The following is a 20,126-nucleotide window of genomic DNA, read 5'->3' as shown; positions in this document are numbered from 1 at the left end:
ACTTTCTACTGCCCTTCTGCCACAGCTCCCATTCCTCTTAGCCTCAATGTGCATCTTAGACTCATTCATTTTTGCTGCACCTGCTCAGACCTGCTGTACCCAGTGCTGTTCTGATCCCAAACCTTCACAGAAATCTCCCATCCTGGTGGAAATATCTGTTGATGATGGGTCCAGTTCCATGGAGAATGATTCTTAGCAACCAATCTGACTGGTTAGGCATTGCAAGCCTAGTTAAATTCAGAGAAAGGAGATTTTTGAGCTTACTCACTCAGAAATACACTTAAGGCTTTGTCCTTAAGTGAAAGACATGGGGAGTGGGAAATCACATATTCGCATAAAAAATCAGACTATTCACTTTCTGCTTTATTTAGTAAAATAAATTGAAAAGTTCATGTGACGTCAAGCAACCAATTTGTTCTTAGTGTCAGGATAGGCTGACAGTGGATCCCAGCATGGTACCAAAAGCAAAGAGAATAAGGGAAAAAGATCTCTGGGAACTACAAACTTTGTCTCTGATATTGCCATTTTGCTATATCACCCTTTGCTCCAACAGAGGTGGCATGGAAGGACACGGTGTAGGGCAATACCAGAGCTCCTGGAGTACTGAGAAAAGAGAGCTGGAGCCAACAAATGAGAAGGGAGAAGAGATTCCTAGAGGCGACAGACAGCATATATGTACATAGCATGGAGATGGGAATCCGAGACTGACTTGGCCCCTTAATCCTAGTATCCCAGGAACTCCTGAGCTGTGGGGCTCAGTGAACTCTTCATACACCAGAAACAGATGACTCTGGGCACAGTCATCCTGTTGGCTGAGAAAGAATCAGAGTTCCTCACTGAGGGCCTTCTCCTCAGGTTCATCTTCTTTCTAAAACACATTAGAGGCATGAAATCAGTTTTGACATTGCTCAGTTTCTCAGCATAGTGATAAAAGGAAACAAACCAACTTAAATCAACTCTGCTGTCTATGCCACTGCCCTGCCTATCCCATTTCAATTGCACGACACAGGGTCCTGACACACAAAGCCTCTGTGCTATAGGAAGATGAGCTTGGACAGAGAGAGAACTCTTAACACTGAATGAACACGTAAATTAAATTGTCCCTCTCCCAGCAGAGACCTCTGGTAGAGTCCTGAGCCCTTGACTGTATACTCTGTTCTGTGGCCTTCTTGATAGATTCCCTTCCTATCCAGGCCACTGTCTCTCTGATCCTCTCTTATGTGCTGCCATCCACCACCCCCATTCTCAGTCCAAAAGCATCCTTCGTTTTGTCTCTCCAGCTGCTGTTCCCAGAAAACAGATGCTTCACTGAGACCTTCATACAGTTGCACAGGTCAGTGAAGTCTTCTTGCTGTAGACTAGAAGGCAGAGGTCAATGAAGAAAGAGACTCTGCAAAGACATCCATCTCTGCTCTGCTCTAGATCTAATGCTTTTCCGATACTCAGGTGCAAATGAAAATGAAAGAGGAGGTGGCAGGGTTGGGGAGGAGTTCAAGGAACTGAAGTCATCTTCTTCAAGAGCCTTGTGAGAAACAGCATTGTCCTACAAGATCCCAGCTTCCTCTAGTCTGTACAGGAGTCCCCCTTTACCTTCTGCATTCTTTGTAAGAAACGATTACAGAAATCCTGTACACGCTCAACGGAGACTTCATCCAGAGTCAACACATCCTGCTCCTCATCTGGTGTGTGGAATATAGCCAGAGCTGGCACCTGGGACTTCTTCAGTTTGAAGAATGACACTATTCGTTCATTGCTCTTCAAATTGGTGTCTACCAGGATGAAGAGAATCTGTGATGGAAATAGGAGAGGAAACGTGAGCAAAACACAAACTGAGAGAGAGAACAGATCCCCAAACAGTGATCATATGAAGATTAACAGTAATATTTTTATAAAGAGTTAGAGAAAACCTACCATACTCTGTTAGGACAACACTTTACTCTGCCACTATCTAACTGCTCCATGCAGTGCATTTTTCTGTATTTTATCAAGTCCAGACTTACACTACCAAACAAAATTTATTCTTTCACCTTCTTTAAAAATATACCTACAGTATGGCAGGAAGGCAGTCTCCACTTCTATTCTCTTAATAGATGAGGAAACAAGATGGTTTTTATCTTAGTGGCACGTGTAAAAGAAGCTGACTCCTGTACTTGCATGTTATTTGGATGAGATGTTCACATCCATGCAAGACCCAGAGTGGCAGAGTAAAAGGGTATTTTGGTGTGTGGAGAATCAAACTCAATTGCAAGAATGTGGGAGAGAAGTATAGGGCAGCAGGAGTCCGCAAGGATAAGAACATGAGAGTACCAAACACAAAGGACGTATTTAAGTGAGCTGCAGTGAATAGAAATGAAGATGCAATCATTTGGGAAACAGAAGTTGTTGGCAAGACACCAATGTCCATACAGCCCAGCTCAGTGGAGGGTTGTTCAGACCTGGGGAGAGAAGCCCAGCAATGAATAAGCCAGGATGAGAATGACCTACAGTTTTCTGGACTCCTGAATAGTCTTGGAGAGCAAGATCAAGCTAAGGATTAGGATTCTGCCAGGATGATTCAATAGTACAGATTTATCAGAATTGGTGACCAACTCCATGATTTTATTTTAAGATCTTACAGGTGAAGTAGGAATTGGTACAAATTTAAAATTTTGGAATCTGAAAGATTATCAATAAGATATACAGCTATCCCAAAAATCTTTGTTAAATTATCTGTTAATATTAAATACAAACATTATGTATAAATTTTATAAAAGAAAATAAATACAGAAATTGAACAATTTAATCACTGACCTGATTAAATAGAATCCCTTGGCAGGTGACGTCCAAGGCAATGAAACAAACATCCAGCTAACATGCGTCATTTTACCTTCTCTTTATCCTGTGCAGTCTACTGGGCCTAGCATATTCAACGTAGCTATGGACATGGATATGACTTAACTTACACAAGAAAAAAGAATAGTTTAAAAAAAGAAAAGTAATGCAATGTGAAGATGATGTGCCCAGTTCCCAGTCTGTGACTCATGTTTTTCTTTCTTTTCAATCAAGAACACTCAAGTTAGTTCAAAACTTTTTTCTTCTCTAAAAATAAACTTGGCAAATCTCAAATTCTTTACTTTATTAAATTTATGTTCTATAAAAAAATAAATATATCTGGAAACTTTCCTAGGCAACAGCCTATGGGAAGGAGGGATAGTTAGGCTGTAAGGTTTAACTGCAGTTAATCACTGTGATACACAAACAGGAACAACACTTTCACTGGATATGTGATATTTACCACTTGCAATTTCTCTTCCAAAAGTCAACCGTGCCCCAAGGGCAGCAAGCTAGTGAGCAGACAGGTTGTGGGGAACTTCTCCCAGAGTGCTAAATTCATCCTTTGGCAGGATAAAACACCAAGCTAGAGAAGGGTCACAAATCTAAGGGTCACAGGTCTAAGGACCTGATCTAAGAGGCTTTCAGCTGGAGCAGCAATACTTATGTTTTAGGGCTCTCCGTCCAACTAGCAAGCTGGAAACAGAGGCCGGTGTTGGAGGGAAGCATGTTCAGAGGGTTGGTACAGGAAATGGTATCACATTTTCACCAGTTCATTCCCCAGCTTTTGGTTTTCTCTGTGAAAGATTCACTAGACAACAATGGTTTTTTAATCAAATGTTAAACAACAAGTTAATCAAAAAAAGCATTTAGAATACCTAGGTTATTAAATGTTGTCACTTTCTATACAAAATCTCCTCCACCTTTAAAACAGATGAATGGCATTTTAAAATGGTAATATAAATAAATGTTAGTCAGCGTTCTTCACTTTATCAAGCTTCCAGCCTTTGTTAAAAATCCCAAAACTAAAAAGCTGTACATATTTTATCCACAAATACAAAGAACAGAGTAAGAATAAAAGAATAAAAAGGTTGGGGTTTAGAACTCCAAACACCTTCCTCCTTACAGAAGAAAACGAAAACACACAAACAACTGGCCCCTCAGCTAGAAAGGCTGAGGTATCATCATTCACAGCTCCTGACTTGGATCTCTCTAATGACTCACATTTGGCTCACGGAGTTACAGGGTGCCAAAGTACAGCAAAAGTTTCCTTCCCTTCTTACATTCCAAAAATACAGGAGAGACGGCAATTGCGTTTGTCCACTGTCACTCGAAAGAAGACACCTTAATGCCCATCACATGCATTTTAGAATGATGCAACCCGGTAGGTGCTGTGACATGGGATGAATCCTCCTTCAGCAAAAGGACAGGCCATGCGTCCTATGCTGGGTGTCCTCCAGGGGTCCTGCCAAGGCCTGTGTGGCCTCAAAGTCACACCTGTGAGGCAGTCTGTAAGGTGCATTGGTACCGAGGCCACAAAGACCACTGAAAGCCTGGTCTCCTCAGCAGCTAGAAACCAAGCATGTTTCTCAATGGGGACATTTCCACGATAGATGCCACCTGGTGGGACTGGCATTTTCTCATGAGGAATTTATTTTGTTCAGATTCCCAGCCAGCTCTAATCATAAAGAATGAATGCAGTGACCGTGGAGAATTATACTGACCATGAGACAAGATTCACCTTGCCTAACTTCTGCCATTAGATCTTAGTCTTGTCTCGGCCAGTCATCTAGGGAACCTCTACAATAGACGGTGACAGTCACTTTATTCCATCTATTTTAGAAAGGAAGGAAGGACATGCCTGTCCTTCTCTGTCAGTGCTGAAAAGAGCCTAAAGCCTTTGCTCAGACAACTTACCAAAGCCGTAATTCACCAAAACAAATCCCACTTATGATGGCAACTCTCACGTCACTGCTAGAAACCAAGTAGTTCCATCCCAAACAGAAAGTTCATTTTCTATTTCATGCTATCCTTTACAATAGCTGTTTTTTTCATTCTGAAACGATTTCCATGAAATTGTTTCATTTTGTAGCAATCTTCTTGCCTGTGTTCAGAGGTCTGCTGCTACAGGCAGTGAAGGATCTCCTGCATGGATGAGGAACTCCTGACACAAATTCTCCCCTCCACACATGATATTATCTGTGCACAGTCACCTACAATAAGCTCTCTTTCAGAAAATTTTGTACACTGGTGCTGTCTTGGTGTCTTGACAACTTGATTCCTAGCCCAGTGCTTTCAGAACATTGAGTTCCTGGTAAATACTAAGATATGGAACGATGTTATTGCCCAAGGAATTAAAGTTCCTTGAAAATAGTACTGCAGTGATAGAAACCAATTTGATGTTGCTTAGTTTTTCCTTTAACAAAGACAAACAGGAAGGATGATCAAGCCTCATATTGAGTGTTTGACTTTGAACTTCATGGAGCTGCAACCTTCGTTCTTTGAGGAGACTGTATAAGCAAAAAGACCAAATTCTGAAGTTTGAGTAATTTCTTACACAGCTTACATAGTACATAAAAGCAAAATGAAAACATCAGTCATTAATTTAAAAAAAAGCAAGCTATAAAATCAACTTTACTGCAGATAACTGTTAAGTGACATAGACAATCCATATTTACAGGTTCCCCTGTTTATGGCTAAAAGAGGCATCTCTACATATTATCTCTCTCAGTTCTGGAGCCATCAATGTCTAACAAGAAAAATAAAAAGCATATGAATGACTGCAAGAGAAAGGGCACCATCCTTTCATTTCTATGGAAGAACTCCTGAAGGACTCTCAGGAGTTTCTCAGAACCCATTTCTAAATAGGCCTACATATAAATTAAAAGGGACTTTGCAAACATCTCTACCCAAATCATTTTGACATTGTAAACCAGTGTCCTGGTTTCAGCTGGGATAGAGTTAATTTTCTTCCTAGTAGCTGGTACAGTGCTGTGTTTTGGATTTAGCATGAGAATAATGTTGATAGCACACTGATGGTTTAGTTGTTGCTAAGTAGTGCTTACATTAGTCAAGGATTTTTCAGCTTCCCATGCTCTGCCAAGTGCACAGGAAGCTGGGAGGGGGCACAGCCAGGACAGCTGACCCCCACTGGCCAAAGGGCTATTCCATACCATATGACGTCATGCTCAGTATATAAACTGGGGGGAGTTGGCTGGGGAGCAGCAATCGCTGCTCTGGGACTGGCTGGGCATCGGTTGGTGGGTGGTGAGCGGTTGCATCACTTGTTTTTTTCCCCCTGGGTTTTGCTCCTCTCTCTCTTGTTGTTTTCCTTTTCATTACAATTTATCATTATTATTATTATTGTTGTTGTTGTTGTTGTTATTGTTGTTGTTGTTGTTATTATTATTCTAATATTTCAATTCTTAAACTGTTCTTATCTCAGCCCATAAGTTTTCTTAATTTTGCTCTTCAGATTCTCTCCCCCATCCCACCAGGGAGCGGGGGGGGAGGGTGAGCCAGCGTCTGTGTGGTGCTTAGTTGCCAACTGATGCTAAACCACAACAACCAGTTATATCAGTTGCAGCAAAAGCTGCTTTTGTTATTCCCAACGTCACCTTATTGAAAATTCTGCAAACACCCATGAGGTACACCAGCTGTAATTGTCATGTTATACTCTGATACTGTGGAAAGAAAACTGAAGATGCTTATGCTAGTTTGGCTCAGCAATACAAACCCTGACATTTCCTTTCCAGTAGAAAGCCTGGACTTTTGGCAGTACTTTCTCAAATAAGCACATATTTGATTGCAGTGGGATCCTTCCAAGAAGGCTGGTGGATTCACTCCTGCAGCTGCAGCACTCTGAGCTCTGTCTGTTCACTGTTACCCACCCACAATTGTTTCTCAAAGTCTGCTAGAAAAGTACCATATTTCTTCTTATTCTTGTCAGCTCTTGCTGGCTTAGCATCATCTAACATTTGCACTTTCCTCTCCAGCATTTTATAGCTCCCAGGTTCCATGATAAAATCTAGAGGAATCTAGACTGCCTTCAGACACTCACTGCTGCTCAGGGTGCAATTCAGGCTGTTTTCAAATAACAGTCCTCACCATACGGCCTCATGGATCCTCCAGATGAAAATCTCAGCTTCCTCTCAGGCAAAAATGAAAAGATCATAAACCAGAGATGAAGGGACCATAATCCAGGAACTGGCAGGTGAATCACTTCCTCATAAGCCATTAACAGTTGGACTTGATGATCTTAAGGGTCTTTTCCAACCTAGATATTCTATGGTCCTATGATCTCTTCACTCTTTGGGGTCAGCCACTCAGCAGCAGCACTTCATCTCTCCATCAACCCAAGCAACAAGTTTCTCTTCTCCCTCCAGCTGGTGATGACAATGACAAGGACTCCTCTTCCCTCAGAGCACACCAGAGATGTGCAAAAGGTTCAGTACCCCTTCTCCTGCTTGGGAACCCTCTCGAGGCTCTGTTTGTGTTCTGCACTGGCTTGTAGAGAAGTTGTAACACACACCGAGTCTCCCCACTCTGTTCTGGCACTCTGCAATCACTGTAAAGTGCTGCTGGATGCAGTGGTACATGCTGTCAGGGAGCCTGAACACCCCTCCACTGCACAGCAATGATTCCTTGCTTGAACCACTGACAGCACTAACCCCGCAACACAAACAAGCCTTTCACGACCAGCCCACAGGCTATGAATTATTCACTGGTAATCCTGAATAAAATTCAAGTCAAGAATCTTGCATTTATTCACAGACAACCTGCAAGCCGCAAAAAGGCAAAATCTACTCAATACTTTACTTGTTTTGAAGTAAACCTGACTTAATTTGGTAGTCCTCACAACAGGTAATTCCACTTAGGAAAATTAGTCAGCAAAGATTTCCATGGTATTGTGCAGTGGCTGTTTCTGATACTCAAACTTCATGTCTTTCTACATGACAGAGCAAGGGAGACAAGCCTAAGTGGGCATGTCGCTCTGCTTACTCCTTAGTATCCAGATCTAAGACCCAAACAGCAGGATCCTAGCTCTCTCTTATAGCTTTGTAAGAGGGCAGTCCAAACCACAATTTACTCCTCAGAGTGCCACTCCTTTGGGAAAAACAATTTATTAGACTCTAAGTCCCTTCATCTATGTGTCCTGCAGTATCACTGCAGTAAAGTAGAAATAATTAGTCAAATCCCCACATCTTTAATCTCTATATTTTACTCTGGCAAACTTCTTCTAGACTGATTCGGTGGGAAACTTGCCTGTATGAATTTTAAAAAGTTAGATTTGGCTTCCTGGCAATTCATAAATTATCTGGACTTCAGTACAACATTTTATCCAATATTTTGTGAAGTATTTCTGGGAAAATTATTCACATTTGCTCAGATCTGGGCATGTCACATGAAGAGCAAACTGGCTGCAGCCACATCAGCAGAGGATAGTGATGCTAAACAGCAATGCACTGTGTTAGAAGAATTAGCTGCCTGGGGGGAGACCTGTATCAGACTCTGCTGCTTATGGAGGACAGGGATAATGGTGCCACTATAACACACATCTCACATGAGATGGTGGGAATTTTTCAGATAAATGAGTTTTCTTTTATCACTATGTATTCATCAAAGCAAAACACTTTTAAAGAGACCTTTTGACCTTGATGCCTGGTTTCTGCCTGGTCTCTTGCCAATGGGTGGGACAGGTCCAAAGCAGTCCTGCCATAAATGAATCTCAAGACTTCTGAAAGTGCACAGTTCTGAGGTGGCTTCTCCATTTGAAGATGACGATATACTTGATTATTTTAATCTGACCCTTCAGTACCACAAACAGATGCATGCAGATGTTCTTGTTCTTAAACCCCAACTCCTTCCAGCTCCGCTCGTCTCCCAGGAAGATCTCTTCCACTGCCTCTCAGCTTAGCCTTCTCCACTGCAGTAATCCTCTGCCCCCTACCATCTGCCGTTCTCCCTTGCCCCAAATGCCTTCCTGTTGCTCCCAATCCTCCTTTGCTTACCAGTTCCTTCCTCTGTTCCCTGAACACAAACTCCCCTGTAATCCAGCTGCTGGCAGAGAATCAGCCATGGCAAGATTTACTATCTGGGGAGCTCTGCCCAGAGGAGTGGGAACCAGGTGAAATTTCTCTGAAAGAGCCCATCTATCTCATCACCTTAGTGTGGGAAATCCGACAAATGCATTTGCAACTCCTTTAAAATAGCTGTTTCCCCAGGATCCAACCAGAAGGCTAAGGGTTAAGAAGCACTGCGACATTAATTGCTGTCTGGTCACTTATATAATGCTCCTTGGCATCTTGCAGACTGTACGTACAAAATCTCTTCTCACACCAGTGGAATGCAACCATTGCCAGACAGAAGTGCAGCAGCTGTTCGTCATCTCCCAGTGCAAGGGAACAAAACTGGACCAGAAGCAAGGAAGTACATCACGTCCCACTGAGGGAGCAGACGAGCAGGACACAAAGGACATTTTCCCCACAAGGAAGCAAACTGGCAAAAGGTGAACAGATCCAATCCCTCCGCTTAATTATCCAGCTAATCCTCTTTTCCTGCCACTTGGCCTTTGCTCCCCTAATGCACAGAAAAGGAGATTATTCCCTCCCCATCCACGGAAGAAATCACTGTTATCCATTTTTTCTCCCTAATGGCTCTCCTTCCTCTCTGTTTAGACTTACCTTCCCCTTGAAGAGCTCCGCTGCCGCCCGATATCTGCGCATTCTCTCAGGGTGATTTGGGGACATCTTGTCTGTGATCAGGAGGAGGTGAAGCTGGAGCGAACCCTGCATCACACCTATTGCTGTCTGCCGAAAACATGGCCACCACAGACAGAGAGAGAAACGTACACAGACAAGGAGATTGAGAACATTCAATCTGCATTGGATGCACTGCCAGAGGGACATCAATCCTCATGTCTCAACTGAGATTTCTTTGCAAATCAGCCTCACAAGCAGGACAGCTTTCTTCAAAGCAGGAGGGATCCAATCTGGGTTCTCTGTGGGAACGCTTAACCTCCTGGCTTTGCTTATTCCCCAGACGAGAGCCTGAAGACCACAAGGGTTCATCACTGGCCTCAGGATAGTCGGTGACTAGGCAGGGGGACTGCCTGGATACAGCAAGCTGAAGCCGAGAGGGGCAAGGAAGTGGAGAGGCAAGGCCAGCGAACATTGAACATAAGGGTGCCCTGAATCACTGAGGTCCAGCACCCGGCTGAAATGGGAGCAAGAAAGTGCGAAGGATTTGTGGTGTCAGGGTTGGTGTCTGCCCTTATTTCCTTTCTTTAGCGTTAAGCTGTGCATAGGATGGGGATGAGTCCAGAGTTTCAGCAACCCCAGGGCCTGGGCATTCCAGAGTGCTGAGGGTTAAAATTGCCTCTGCAGTCCCACAGTGGGAGAAGACTTGGAGCCAGCTGTCCCTCGTCGCCTGGGCAAGGGCCAAGCGGGCAGCAGACACTGGCCCTCTGTGAGCAGACAGGACTGGCACTCCCCAAGAAGCTGCGGCACCATCTCCAGGCACTCACCCACTCACTCACTCGTCATCTCGCTTCTCCTTCCGCCCGCTTCCCGCAGCCCTGCAGCCTCTCCCTCAAACTAAACAGCAGCCGGGCCAGACCTGATGCCTCCCCTGGGCCACCAAAACCACAGAGGTGCAGTCTGGGCAGCTCCCCGCCAGCGGGAGAAGAAAGTTTCCACACGCTCCAGGAGTAATAAGGAAGGGGTCAGGGAGTGCACGCCGGCAAGGGCCGTGCGCTGCAAAGCATCTAGTTTTTGGCAGCCAGGACTCTGCCATTAGCCTCATATTTATCAGACATTTGTATCCCTTCATTTCTCTGGTGATATGCAGATGGGGCCAGGGAGAGCTTCAGACCAAGGCTGGAGAGCATTAGAAGACCTCATGGGAGAGGATGGGGCTGAAGGTGAGGGTGAAGCCTGCCAGCGCCAAGGGCCACTACAGGGCTGGGCTGAGGGGGGGCAGGGCTGGAGCCGCAGCTCCTCCAGCAGCTCCACACAAAGGTGTGCCTGTCCACACAACCTTGTGCAAGAGCGATGAGCAGAGCTCATCAACATGGCTAGGTCACATCTGACTCTCCTGGAAAGCACAAAGGGTAAGCATTGCCTAAAAATGCCTAAAGTATGTGGGGGGAGAGATGGGGAGAGAAACTCTTGGCAGCACTCAGTGTGATCCGCGTGACCGGCAGCATTCTTAGATGTAAACAGCATATGCACTGGGAATAAATATTTACAAAAAACCAAGCTACATTAGTGGAGCTGGGAGGGCTTTGGGCCGGAGACTGCCCGAGACACTGTTAATTGCAGCACCTTGATAGGACTCCAGAGTGTGTGGAAAAAAACCTGCAACAACATGTGTATTGCCAGTCAGGGTGGAGGGAACCGGCTGGACAGCTCAGGACTTCTCGGCCGGGCAGACAGCCTGGGTGCTGAACAGGACGCCATGGAGCAAGAGCCCAAAGCATCAGCAGAAGCGCATGAACAAAGAACCATGATCTAAGGAATTGCCAGAAGATGCAGTGGAGGATCCAAGGGTTCAGAAGGCCTGGGCCATTATAAAGATAACAAGAACATCCCCGCTTACGTGACTTGGGTGTTCTCAAAGGGCTGTGAGGACAGTAGGGCAGGATATAGCTTTTCTGTCCCCAGAAATATTCTGTGATTTTGAAATGCATTTTTCACAGCCCTTATCAAGATGAAAAAACAAATCCACTTTTGGTTTTGGTTGGTTTGTTTTTTTTCTTTTAAGAAAAAAACAGAACTTCTACAGTATTTCATTCTGGAAACAAAATGTTGCATTTCCAAAACAAAATGCTCTCTCTCCTGGCGGGCTGCACCTGAACTGGAGAATGTGTCAGCCCTCTTAGCTGATCCTTGGCATCAGCTTGAAAAGGTATAGCTTTGAAACAGGTTGGGCCATTCTCCTTTGGTTAAACTGAGCCTGGTCAGCACTGTTGTAGCTATACAGAAGTCCACAAAAGACCCCATCAGCAATGATGAAGTCTCAGCCTTGAGGCCCCTGGGGCTTCTAAGACCTATTGACTCCACAGCAATGAGCCCAGTGAACTGCTGAGATTTCAGAGGAGCCTAAATCCTTGGTCACCCTCTATAGCAGGGAGGAGCACTGGGACCCTGCCACTGCCAGTCAGATCGGTGAGCTAATGAAGATGGCCAACATAGAAGCATCCTCTGTCTGATTTTTTTTGTTGTTGTTGAAGTGATGAATTTTGGAGTAAGGGATGGAGGGGATGGGAAAAATTTTGCATGGGAAGTTTCCAACCGGCTCTTGAATATGCCTTCAAATAGCTGGGCTTATGTCAAGCCCTATCTGCTGGGTGATGAAGAAAAGCCTGCCTTCTGGGAGTAGATCACTCAAGCTTCCACATTTCTCAAGGCTTCTCAGCCAAAGAGAGGGGATCCTGGCTGAGCAGGGTCTGCTGGCATGGCACAACATGGCAAATGCCCATGGGAAGAAGCAGCACTGCCGGCAGGAGTGGTAAGAAATGGAGCTCTCTGCCCACCAACACCCCAAATTTACTGGAAAGCTAAAGGAACCACAATGCCTCCCTTCCCCTCCCCACCCCACTCACACACCCCAGCACAGCGTCTGCTTCCAGTCCCCATATGGAGTAGCAGTGAAGAGCTGCGTGGCTTCCCCAACCCCATCCACACCATTGTCACAACCCTTGCACACACCTGGATGTGCAAACTCTTGGGCCAGAGGACACCCATGAGGCGGAGGCCAAGTGCAAGGGTAAGGGCTGCGGGGAGCTGGTAATTACCACAGGGTTGTACTCTGTCACCAGGCGGAGCTCATTCATCCGAATGAAACGAATCATCTTCTCGGCATCAACATCTTTGCTGTTCATATCCAGATCCCTCCGGTCATTGTCTACCTGGAGACACGCAACGACACCTACAGTCACAGCTGTCCTCTCCTCTCAGCACCCCTGCCCGAGGCAATGATGGCACTCACTCATGGAGGCACCCACCCCCTGGGACACCGCCATCCTCTCCCCACCACCACATAATCCTCACTTCTGGAGGTCCAGAACCTGCACTTCAAGATAAGGATCTTCCACCCTCCTTCAGTCTCCGAAGGACGAGACAAACTCATGGCATAACAGAAATCACTGAGGACTCCAGACATCCCTACAGTATCAGCTCCTGATGCACTGGAGACAGGGAGGATTAGCTGATAAACTATTCTAGGCATTGTGGGGAGAGATCATTAAATAGCCTAACTCCTTGCATCGATTTTGGCTTTACATCCCTTTTTAAAATCTTCATCTGCTTATTCTGTTTCTTCTACAAGTAATAAACATTGGCATGGGCCTGTATGGATTTCCTGGAAACATTGTGCAAGCAGGAAATCTCTCCAATAAAAAGAGGAATTTTTTTTTCCAGTACAGCAGAAAAAAAAAGAAAAAATCAAGCCCAGCACATTTTCACTTTAGAGGAAAATCTATCCTGCACACATCTCCCCACAGTCCAACCCCCCCCCCAGACGATGTGATTTTTTTGAGGTTTTCGTGACCTGGTAAACAGAAAAAAAGCAGGCAACCATTGAATGATAGCTAAACCACCCAAAGGGGCAGAGTTGCTGTGCAGTACCACCACAGGACGTGACTGAATTGAGCCATGGGGATGCTGGGCAGTGACACACAATAGGATCAAAGTTTGGGATTTGAAGGCCTTTGATATACATGTTGAATGAGGTTCTCGGGGCTGAGGAAAGGTCCACATGCACACCCCAGATTTTGTTCTCTGCATCCGTATGACCTCTGAAAGTGCTTGTGTTAGTTTTTCCAGTGGTGTGCAGACATCTAAAGCCCTTTTTGCTGTTCTGTGGTCACTGGCAAGGTCTTTGATCTGGTAGGGGGCCACAGCGCCCTGTCTGGCAACCCAAACTGGTCCTTTTCAGACTGTGCGGCCTGATTCCTCTCACAGATTTTCCTCCTGCATAAAATGAAAGGGCAGCTCTACTCAAGTAAATGAGATCAGGCCACTGCAACCCCTGGGCAGGTGAGATCAGACAGGCCTTGGGAACCAATCTAAAGCACCCCAGACTCCACAGAAAGTCTTCTCTTGACTTTCATGGGCTTCTGGAAACACCTGATGTCCATTTTGGGATAACAACATCTTAAATCTGCACTCAACATTAAGAAAATAAGGCTGGAAAATAGCCTGCATCTAATAGTTGAAGCTCTAGTCAAAATGTCTTTATCACTCCATATAATTAGCTCGTTAGCATCTGTTAATTATGTTCTTTTTAGGTCTATCAGGCTAGATTCCTCACTAGAATAAATCAGTTTCCCTCCACTATATGCAAAGAAGTCTCACCAGTTGACAGCAGCCCCTCCTACTACTATAATTATGGTTAAAACTAAGCATTTTAAGTGTTTCATACTCTGCAAAAGCAAAGAAAAAATGAGTTTATGCCTCTGATTCACTGCTATCCTGGTCACGCATCTTTGTATTCTTCAAATGAATATTTGATTCCAAGTTCCTGCCTCAGTTCTTTTTTCTTTTCCTTTTTATGTCTGACCCCTTACACCTACACAGTATTCAGCACAGAATAAAAGGAAAAACAATGTGTCTGAATAACTTAATTTAAGAAAAACTGACAATTAGACAAGTGAATTGTCAACCAGATTTGAACCTGACTAGTGTATTAGCTTCTTGGTTTTTTTTCCTATTAAACAAGAGTTCAGCTGCAAAAACTGGACTGTGAACAAAGAATATTCAATATAATCCAAATTCCAACAATCCAGATGCTTTCTTTTATCAAACACCCTCCCAATGCAGTCATCCTCACTATCTGCCACAGCACAAAAACAAAGGATCTTTTCAATATTTTTGGAAGAAAACCACCATGACTAAGAACCAAAACTGAGATGGGCGTTGCTTCAAATTGCAACATCTGCACATAGCAAATAAAAGGTTAAATAAAAGGACCTGCCTACCTATTGCTCACTCTTAGCTCTCTTTGAATTATTTGGATAATGCCAGTGGTAAACATGGTGCAGGAAATGATGAGAAAGAAAGGGGAACAAACAGGCTTTGCCCGATCTTTGTACAACCTGGATCTAGAACTTGGCCAAGCTGCCACATTTAGTTTCCCTAGTACACGTACTGTGTCCCCGTTCCCCACCCCCAACCTGTGTGCTTAGAGCTCTGGTGACACAACACTTCACGGGCTTTTAGGACATCTTGTGCTACCTAGGGCCCCTCTCCTCCTCAGATACACCTCTCTCTCCGGTTTTCAAGTGCCACACTAGTGTGAGAAGGGGCAATGAGGAAATTGATATAACCAGTAGAATACTTGCTCTTATCTTTTGTTGGTGCTCTTGAAGCAAGTACACGGCCCTTCCCAATATCGTCTCCTTAAATTTCAGCAAACAGAGATTCAAATTCAGTGAGGCACCAGCACTTACAGCTGGAGTCAACAAAGATTTGAACTTGCACAGCATCCATCCCTAAGAAACTGCAAAGCAACATTTTTAATGGGCCCATGCCGAGAGCGTATTTGGAGAATAACTCTGCAAACTGCAGTCTAGGAGACAGATGAGAGCGTTTGGGATTTGTTTTTGGTGGCAGAGCACCTGTAACTGCAGAGACCCAGTCTGGATCTGGTGTCAGTCACGACGGAAAAGTTGTGCACCCAGGGAGACAGCTTTGCCTGCCTGAAGTGACACTTGGCAAGATTTGATACCAAGCCTGCTGTGTTGATCCATTGTAAAATGGCCTCTAGATGCTTTTCATGTATCTCAGGAGCCTTTCCAAAACCACGGAAACCCCGTCCAAGTAACACTGAACTCCAGGTGGGTGACTTAGAAACACAGACATCATTCTTTGCAGAGCACTGGGTGATGGACCAGATCCACAGGAGATCTTAAAATGGAGAATCTCATCAGGTGTAATATGTGTTGCATGTCTTAGTGATGGGCACTCTGGAAGTGAAAAGCAAAAGACCTCTTTGGGGCAGGAAGCTCTACAGATATGCTTTTAGGCGGGCAGGCAGAGTGGCTGTCAAGGACAAGCCTTTTTTTGGCTTGCTCTAAGGAGAGATGAGCAGCTTTAATCTTCTTCTTTATCACTGCTACCCGGAGATTTCATTTCTTCTGTAGCGTGACTGCGGGCAGTTTTTAAGCGCTTGCCCTAGAGCCCTTCTCACCAAAACCGGCGGGCAGGGGAACCCCTAAACCAGAGCGTTAATTTTGTAGATACAGCTTTTTTGCACGGCATCGTTTTTCCCCGGGAGGGAGCTGCTGGGGGGCAGCCGCGGCTGGCCCCGCGTAGCTCCCCGGCTCCTCCGGCCACGGCAGCGCCGTGGGTGTCCCCCACCCCCGCGGACCCACGCACCCTGCGGAAGAGCGTGACGGTGTTCGCCGCGACGCCGTAGTGGGACAGGACCGCGGGGCTGGTGCTGAGGCCCAGGGGCACCTCCGGGATCCGGCTGGCCACCAGGCGAAACTGGGAGGCTTCGGGGCTCCCCGGTTCCTGCGGAGGGAGGGGAGGGGGAGTGAGGGGGGGTGAGGAGCGGAGCCGCCCCCGCCGAGCCCCCCCAGGCCCGCCCGCCCGCAGGCGGCGCGAGGGCGACACCTACCGGCCGCCCCGCAGAACCGCCCGCCCCGCGGCCGCGCCGGGGCAGCGGCGAGAGGGCCGGGGGGTGGGGGGGGGCACGCCAAAGGGCAGGGGCGGCCGCGGGGAGCCGGTGTAGGCGTCTTTCTCTCCCGGTGTCACCTTGCCTGCGTGGCCGGGATGCTGCAGAGCTCCCCCCCTTCGCCCCGCCAACCGCCTCTCCTCCCAAAACCCGGGAAGTCACCAGGCGGCGATGCCAAGCGCGCTGTCGGTCTGAAAGCCCCAGCTAGCGCGTAGCTGCGGCGCTCTGGGAATCTCACCTTCCATTTCTCTTAAACCTCACTTCTTACTCCCACGCTAACAGGTAACACGGTGATGATGCGAAGCCCTAGAGCTCTTAAAAGGGAGGGGAGAAACCCAGAATCTGGATGTAGCACGCTTAAATACATATATATACACACACGCATACAATAAAGATACAAAGACATAATTTTTAAGATAACCTTGATTCCGGAGTTAGGGGTTTACAATTTTTAAACATCTTGCATTAGCAGTATCCTAGTTTCTTTTAAAAAGGTGTCTTAAACATATCCTTTAAAAAGTAGCTAATGCAGATACATCGAAGGATAGAAATGTGCAGTTTCTCAGTAATTTGAGGTCCATTCTCCTTTTTGCAGTGAGACTATTAGCTACAGCCTTTGCCCATATTAAAGCCTGTCTTACTGTTACCATTCCCAACTCTTCTTTTGAGTGATGTACTTTTGATACTTCTACTTATTGGATTTAAATTCTCAAGGCAGTCTCTGCTTGGTTTGTTTTTCTTTTTGGTTTGAACCGTCAGCTCAGCTGTTTGTGAGCCCTGAGAGAATGGAAAACAAAATTCCTTCTTCATTCAAAATAAAACAACTCTCGTGACCTGTTTTGGAAATGCCAGCGCACCGACATGGCTCTGGTGAGAGTGCTAAAGCCTGGGGTGGAAATAACCTCACTGAGTTTTGGGAGCATTCCTGGGAAAGCTGGGGTTTAACCAGGCCAAGCATGGCCCTTTCTTGCATACACGCGGGTTTCTGGAGCAGTGTGCTGTTTTTCCTTCATGGCATGCTGTTCCCAGTCAGGGAGGCCGTGCTCATTATACAGGGAGCTTGCCGAGCCGCATTCTGCAGTGAATTGAAAGGCTGCAGCAGAGACATAATTTATGGCTAACAGAGAACATGGACATTATTTGGATGAATATACTCTCAGGCAGAGGGCCAAGACAAGCCCTCATGGCACACATACGTCTTTATCTACTGTTTAAATGCAGCCCTGTCATGCTTCAGGCATTGAATGCCCGACACGTTGCTGGCTGCTGCCCCGCGCTCCTGGCAGCTGGGGCTGTCCCCGCACTGCAGGACAGCACAGCCATCCCTCCCTGCCCCGAGACCCTGCATGCCGCGTGGGAGCAGCCTCCTGTCGACTCTGATGAATGAAATCCTGCAGCGGGAGGGAGGCCGCGGTGGCACGAGGCACCAGCAGTTATGGCCCCGCGTTGCTTCACCCAGCAAGAAGCCACGGTCCCTGCCGCAGCTCAGCATGAGGCTCTGTGCCCCGGGTTCAGCCCTGCCACAACTCCGGCCAGCTACCCTGCGGGAAGGAGGCATCTGAGCACTTTCGTTCTGCGTGTGCAGATTGCCTCGCTGGTTTGCAGGACTGTAGCGCTGCAAGAGCAACCCCGGAGGAGCTCTGAGTGCCTGCAGGCGCTGAAGGCGAGGAGGCTGGTGTTCTGTGATCAGTGCTTAGCAAGGCCCCTGGGGCATAAGCCTCTAGTGCTCACACACTGGTTGCTGCCTGTGCTGCATAGGCAGCAACATCGGTACTCGTTCTGTGCTGTGATATGCCATTGTCCTACACCAAGGGCATGATGCCCTCCCTAGGCTGCCCTCCAGCCCCAGGCACAGGGCAGGAGGAGGAAGGAGCTTGCAGAAAGGAGTTGTTTTTGAAAGGATGACATCTTCTCTGACAGAAGCTATGAGGTAGTGTGTGGGCAGCAGAAGCCTAGGGCAGAGCTCAAGGAAAAGGAGGAAAAAGGTGCAACTTGGGGACCTTAAAAATAATGAGGATCCTGTTAAAGAGGCCTCTGTTTTATGGTGCTCTAACTCAATAAATATTTTTGTCTTGTTTCCTAAGGAAAAATATTCATGCCATTTTAGGGACAAGTGGCTCACACCCATCAGTCACTCTAATACCCTTGGCTGAATTCAATTGAATTTAGACACAGAAAGCAGAGATCCCAAGGATATCAACTCGGGGGGACGAAGCAGTGAGACAGAGAGACCATGCCTACACCCTCCCTGGGAGGAGGCTGCAGCTTGAGCCCAAATCTTCTTGGACTTCAGAGGGCCTGCACCAGCGCTGCTCCCTGAGACCCAGCTTCCTCAGCCCCGTCGTGCAGGCAGTGCCTTGCTCTGTCTTTGCTGACTAAAGCAAACAACTGATGTTCCCACTCACCCCTTACCAGCACTATTTCTCTGCCACCCACGTTCCCATTTTGCTTCCCCTGCAGCACTTCCCTCTCTCCCGCTCCAGGGCTCCTACAACCTCCTTCACCTTCCTCCCTTACTCCATCTCCCTTTCCACACACACAGACCAAATTCCTGGCATTCTCCTTGGGGCCTGTCACCTAATCCCTCCACATGCCTGTCACAGCCCCAGCACCTTTCGGGACAGGAGCTGCTCTTGGAAGGTGTTTACGCCACATCCAGCCCCACGCTCCCATCAGGGTGGGACAGGGCTCACAGCTGGTGGAGGGGAGTTGCTATGAACACACCTGGAAGAATCCAACGACTGCTACCTCCGCACCGCTGATGAAGGCTTCAGTGTCCGCAATGTTGTTCAACAGCACAGGTTTCTCTGCGGTGCTGGCTGTGCCTGGAGAGGAGAGCTCAGGGTCAGACAGAGGGTACACAAAGAGCAGCTCAAAGAGGCTCCCCCAACACACACACAAGCACCCCACCCCTTATATGCCCACCCACACACCTCTCGTGCAAGCTCAACGTGCTTGCACAGCACACTCTGGGTAAGAAGACCCAGCATAAAGAGGACTCCCCACAGCAGACCCATCCTTTTCCCTGAGCTGGGAGGAAAGCTCACTTACTGTGGGATGCAGAGCCACCGTCTCCAGCACACCCTGCTGGGGAGCCCCTGGCGAGCAGGATAATGAAGAGGCACGGGAAGACGGAGGTGCCCATGGTGCCAGCTTGCCCTCTCCTCGCCATGCCACCCTGCTCCGGTCCTCTCCTCAGCAAGAGACACGTCAGCTGCTGCATGGGTCCGCAGTTACTCCCGGGACAGTGGGAAGGGAGCAGCTGGCCCAGCGCGAAGCTTTCAGCTCCTGAGATAACCACCTGGCCGGGAGAGAGCCCCTGCCTGCTATGCAGGCACCAGCCTTGGAGAGCCTCACCAGCAGTGGCACCAGCACGTCCTCACCCACAGCGTTGGACATCTCGGACACCCTGCACCCGTGTGACCAGGTGCCCCAGCTGTGTAAGAACATGCCTCCATATGGAAGGAGCCACTGCACTTCTCCAAGTGCTGGGGCCCAGAGAGGCTGATGTTCCCTTGTGCTTGGCCAGCAGGGCAGCCCCTGGGACATGCAGCTCTTGCATTGGCTCTGGCTATGGGGAACAGCTGCCATGGTAAGCATTAAACATGAGAAGGCCACATTATAGCTCCTTGGGC

General features: G+C 47.2%; 1 protein-coding gene across 1 annotated transcript; it reads right to left on the bottom strand.

Moving 5' to 3' along the window:
* Positions 1-399: 399 nt before the first annotated feature.
* On the bottom strand, positions 400-19,663 carry ERP27 (endoplasmic reticulum protein 27). Its single transcript, XM_075491651.1, has 7 exons — positions 19,543-19,663; positions 19,216-19,316; positions 16,191-16,328; positions 12,608-12,721; positions 9,495-9,620; positions 1,591-1,788; positions 400-868 (listed from the first exon to the last, which is right to left on the bottom strand). Exons 1-7 carry the CDS (start codon positions 19,661-19,663, stop codon positions 824-826), a joined length of 843 nt encoding a protein of 280 aa, XP_075347766.1. The 3' UTR covers positions 400-823.
* Between the last annotated feature and the right edge of the window lie 463 nt (positions 19,664-20,126).

Source organism: Mycteria americana, chromosome 1, assembly GCF_035582795.1.
Source record: "Mycteria americana isolate JAX WOST 10 ecotype Jacksonville Zoo and Gardens chromosome 1, USCA_MyAme_1.0, whole genome shotgun sequence".
Classification (NCBI taxonomy): Eukaryota; Metazoa; Chordata; class Aves; order Ciconiiformes; family Ciconiidae; genus Mycteria; species Mycteria americana.
This window is presented reverse-complemented; position numbering and strand designations above follow the sequence as displayed.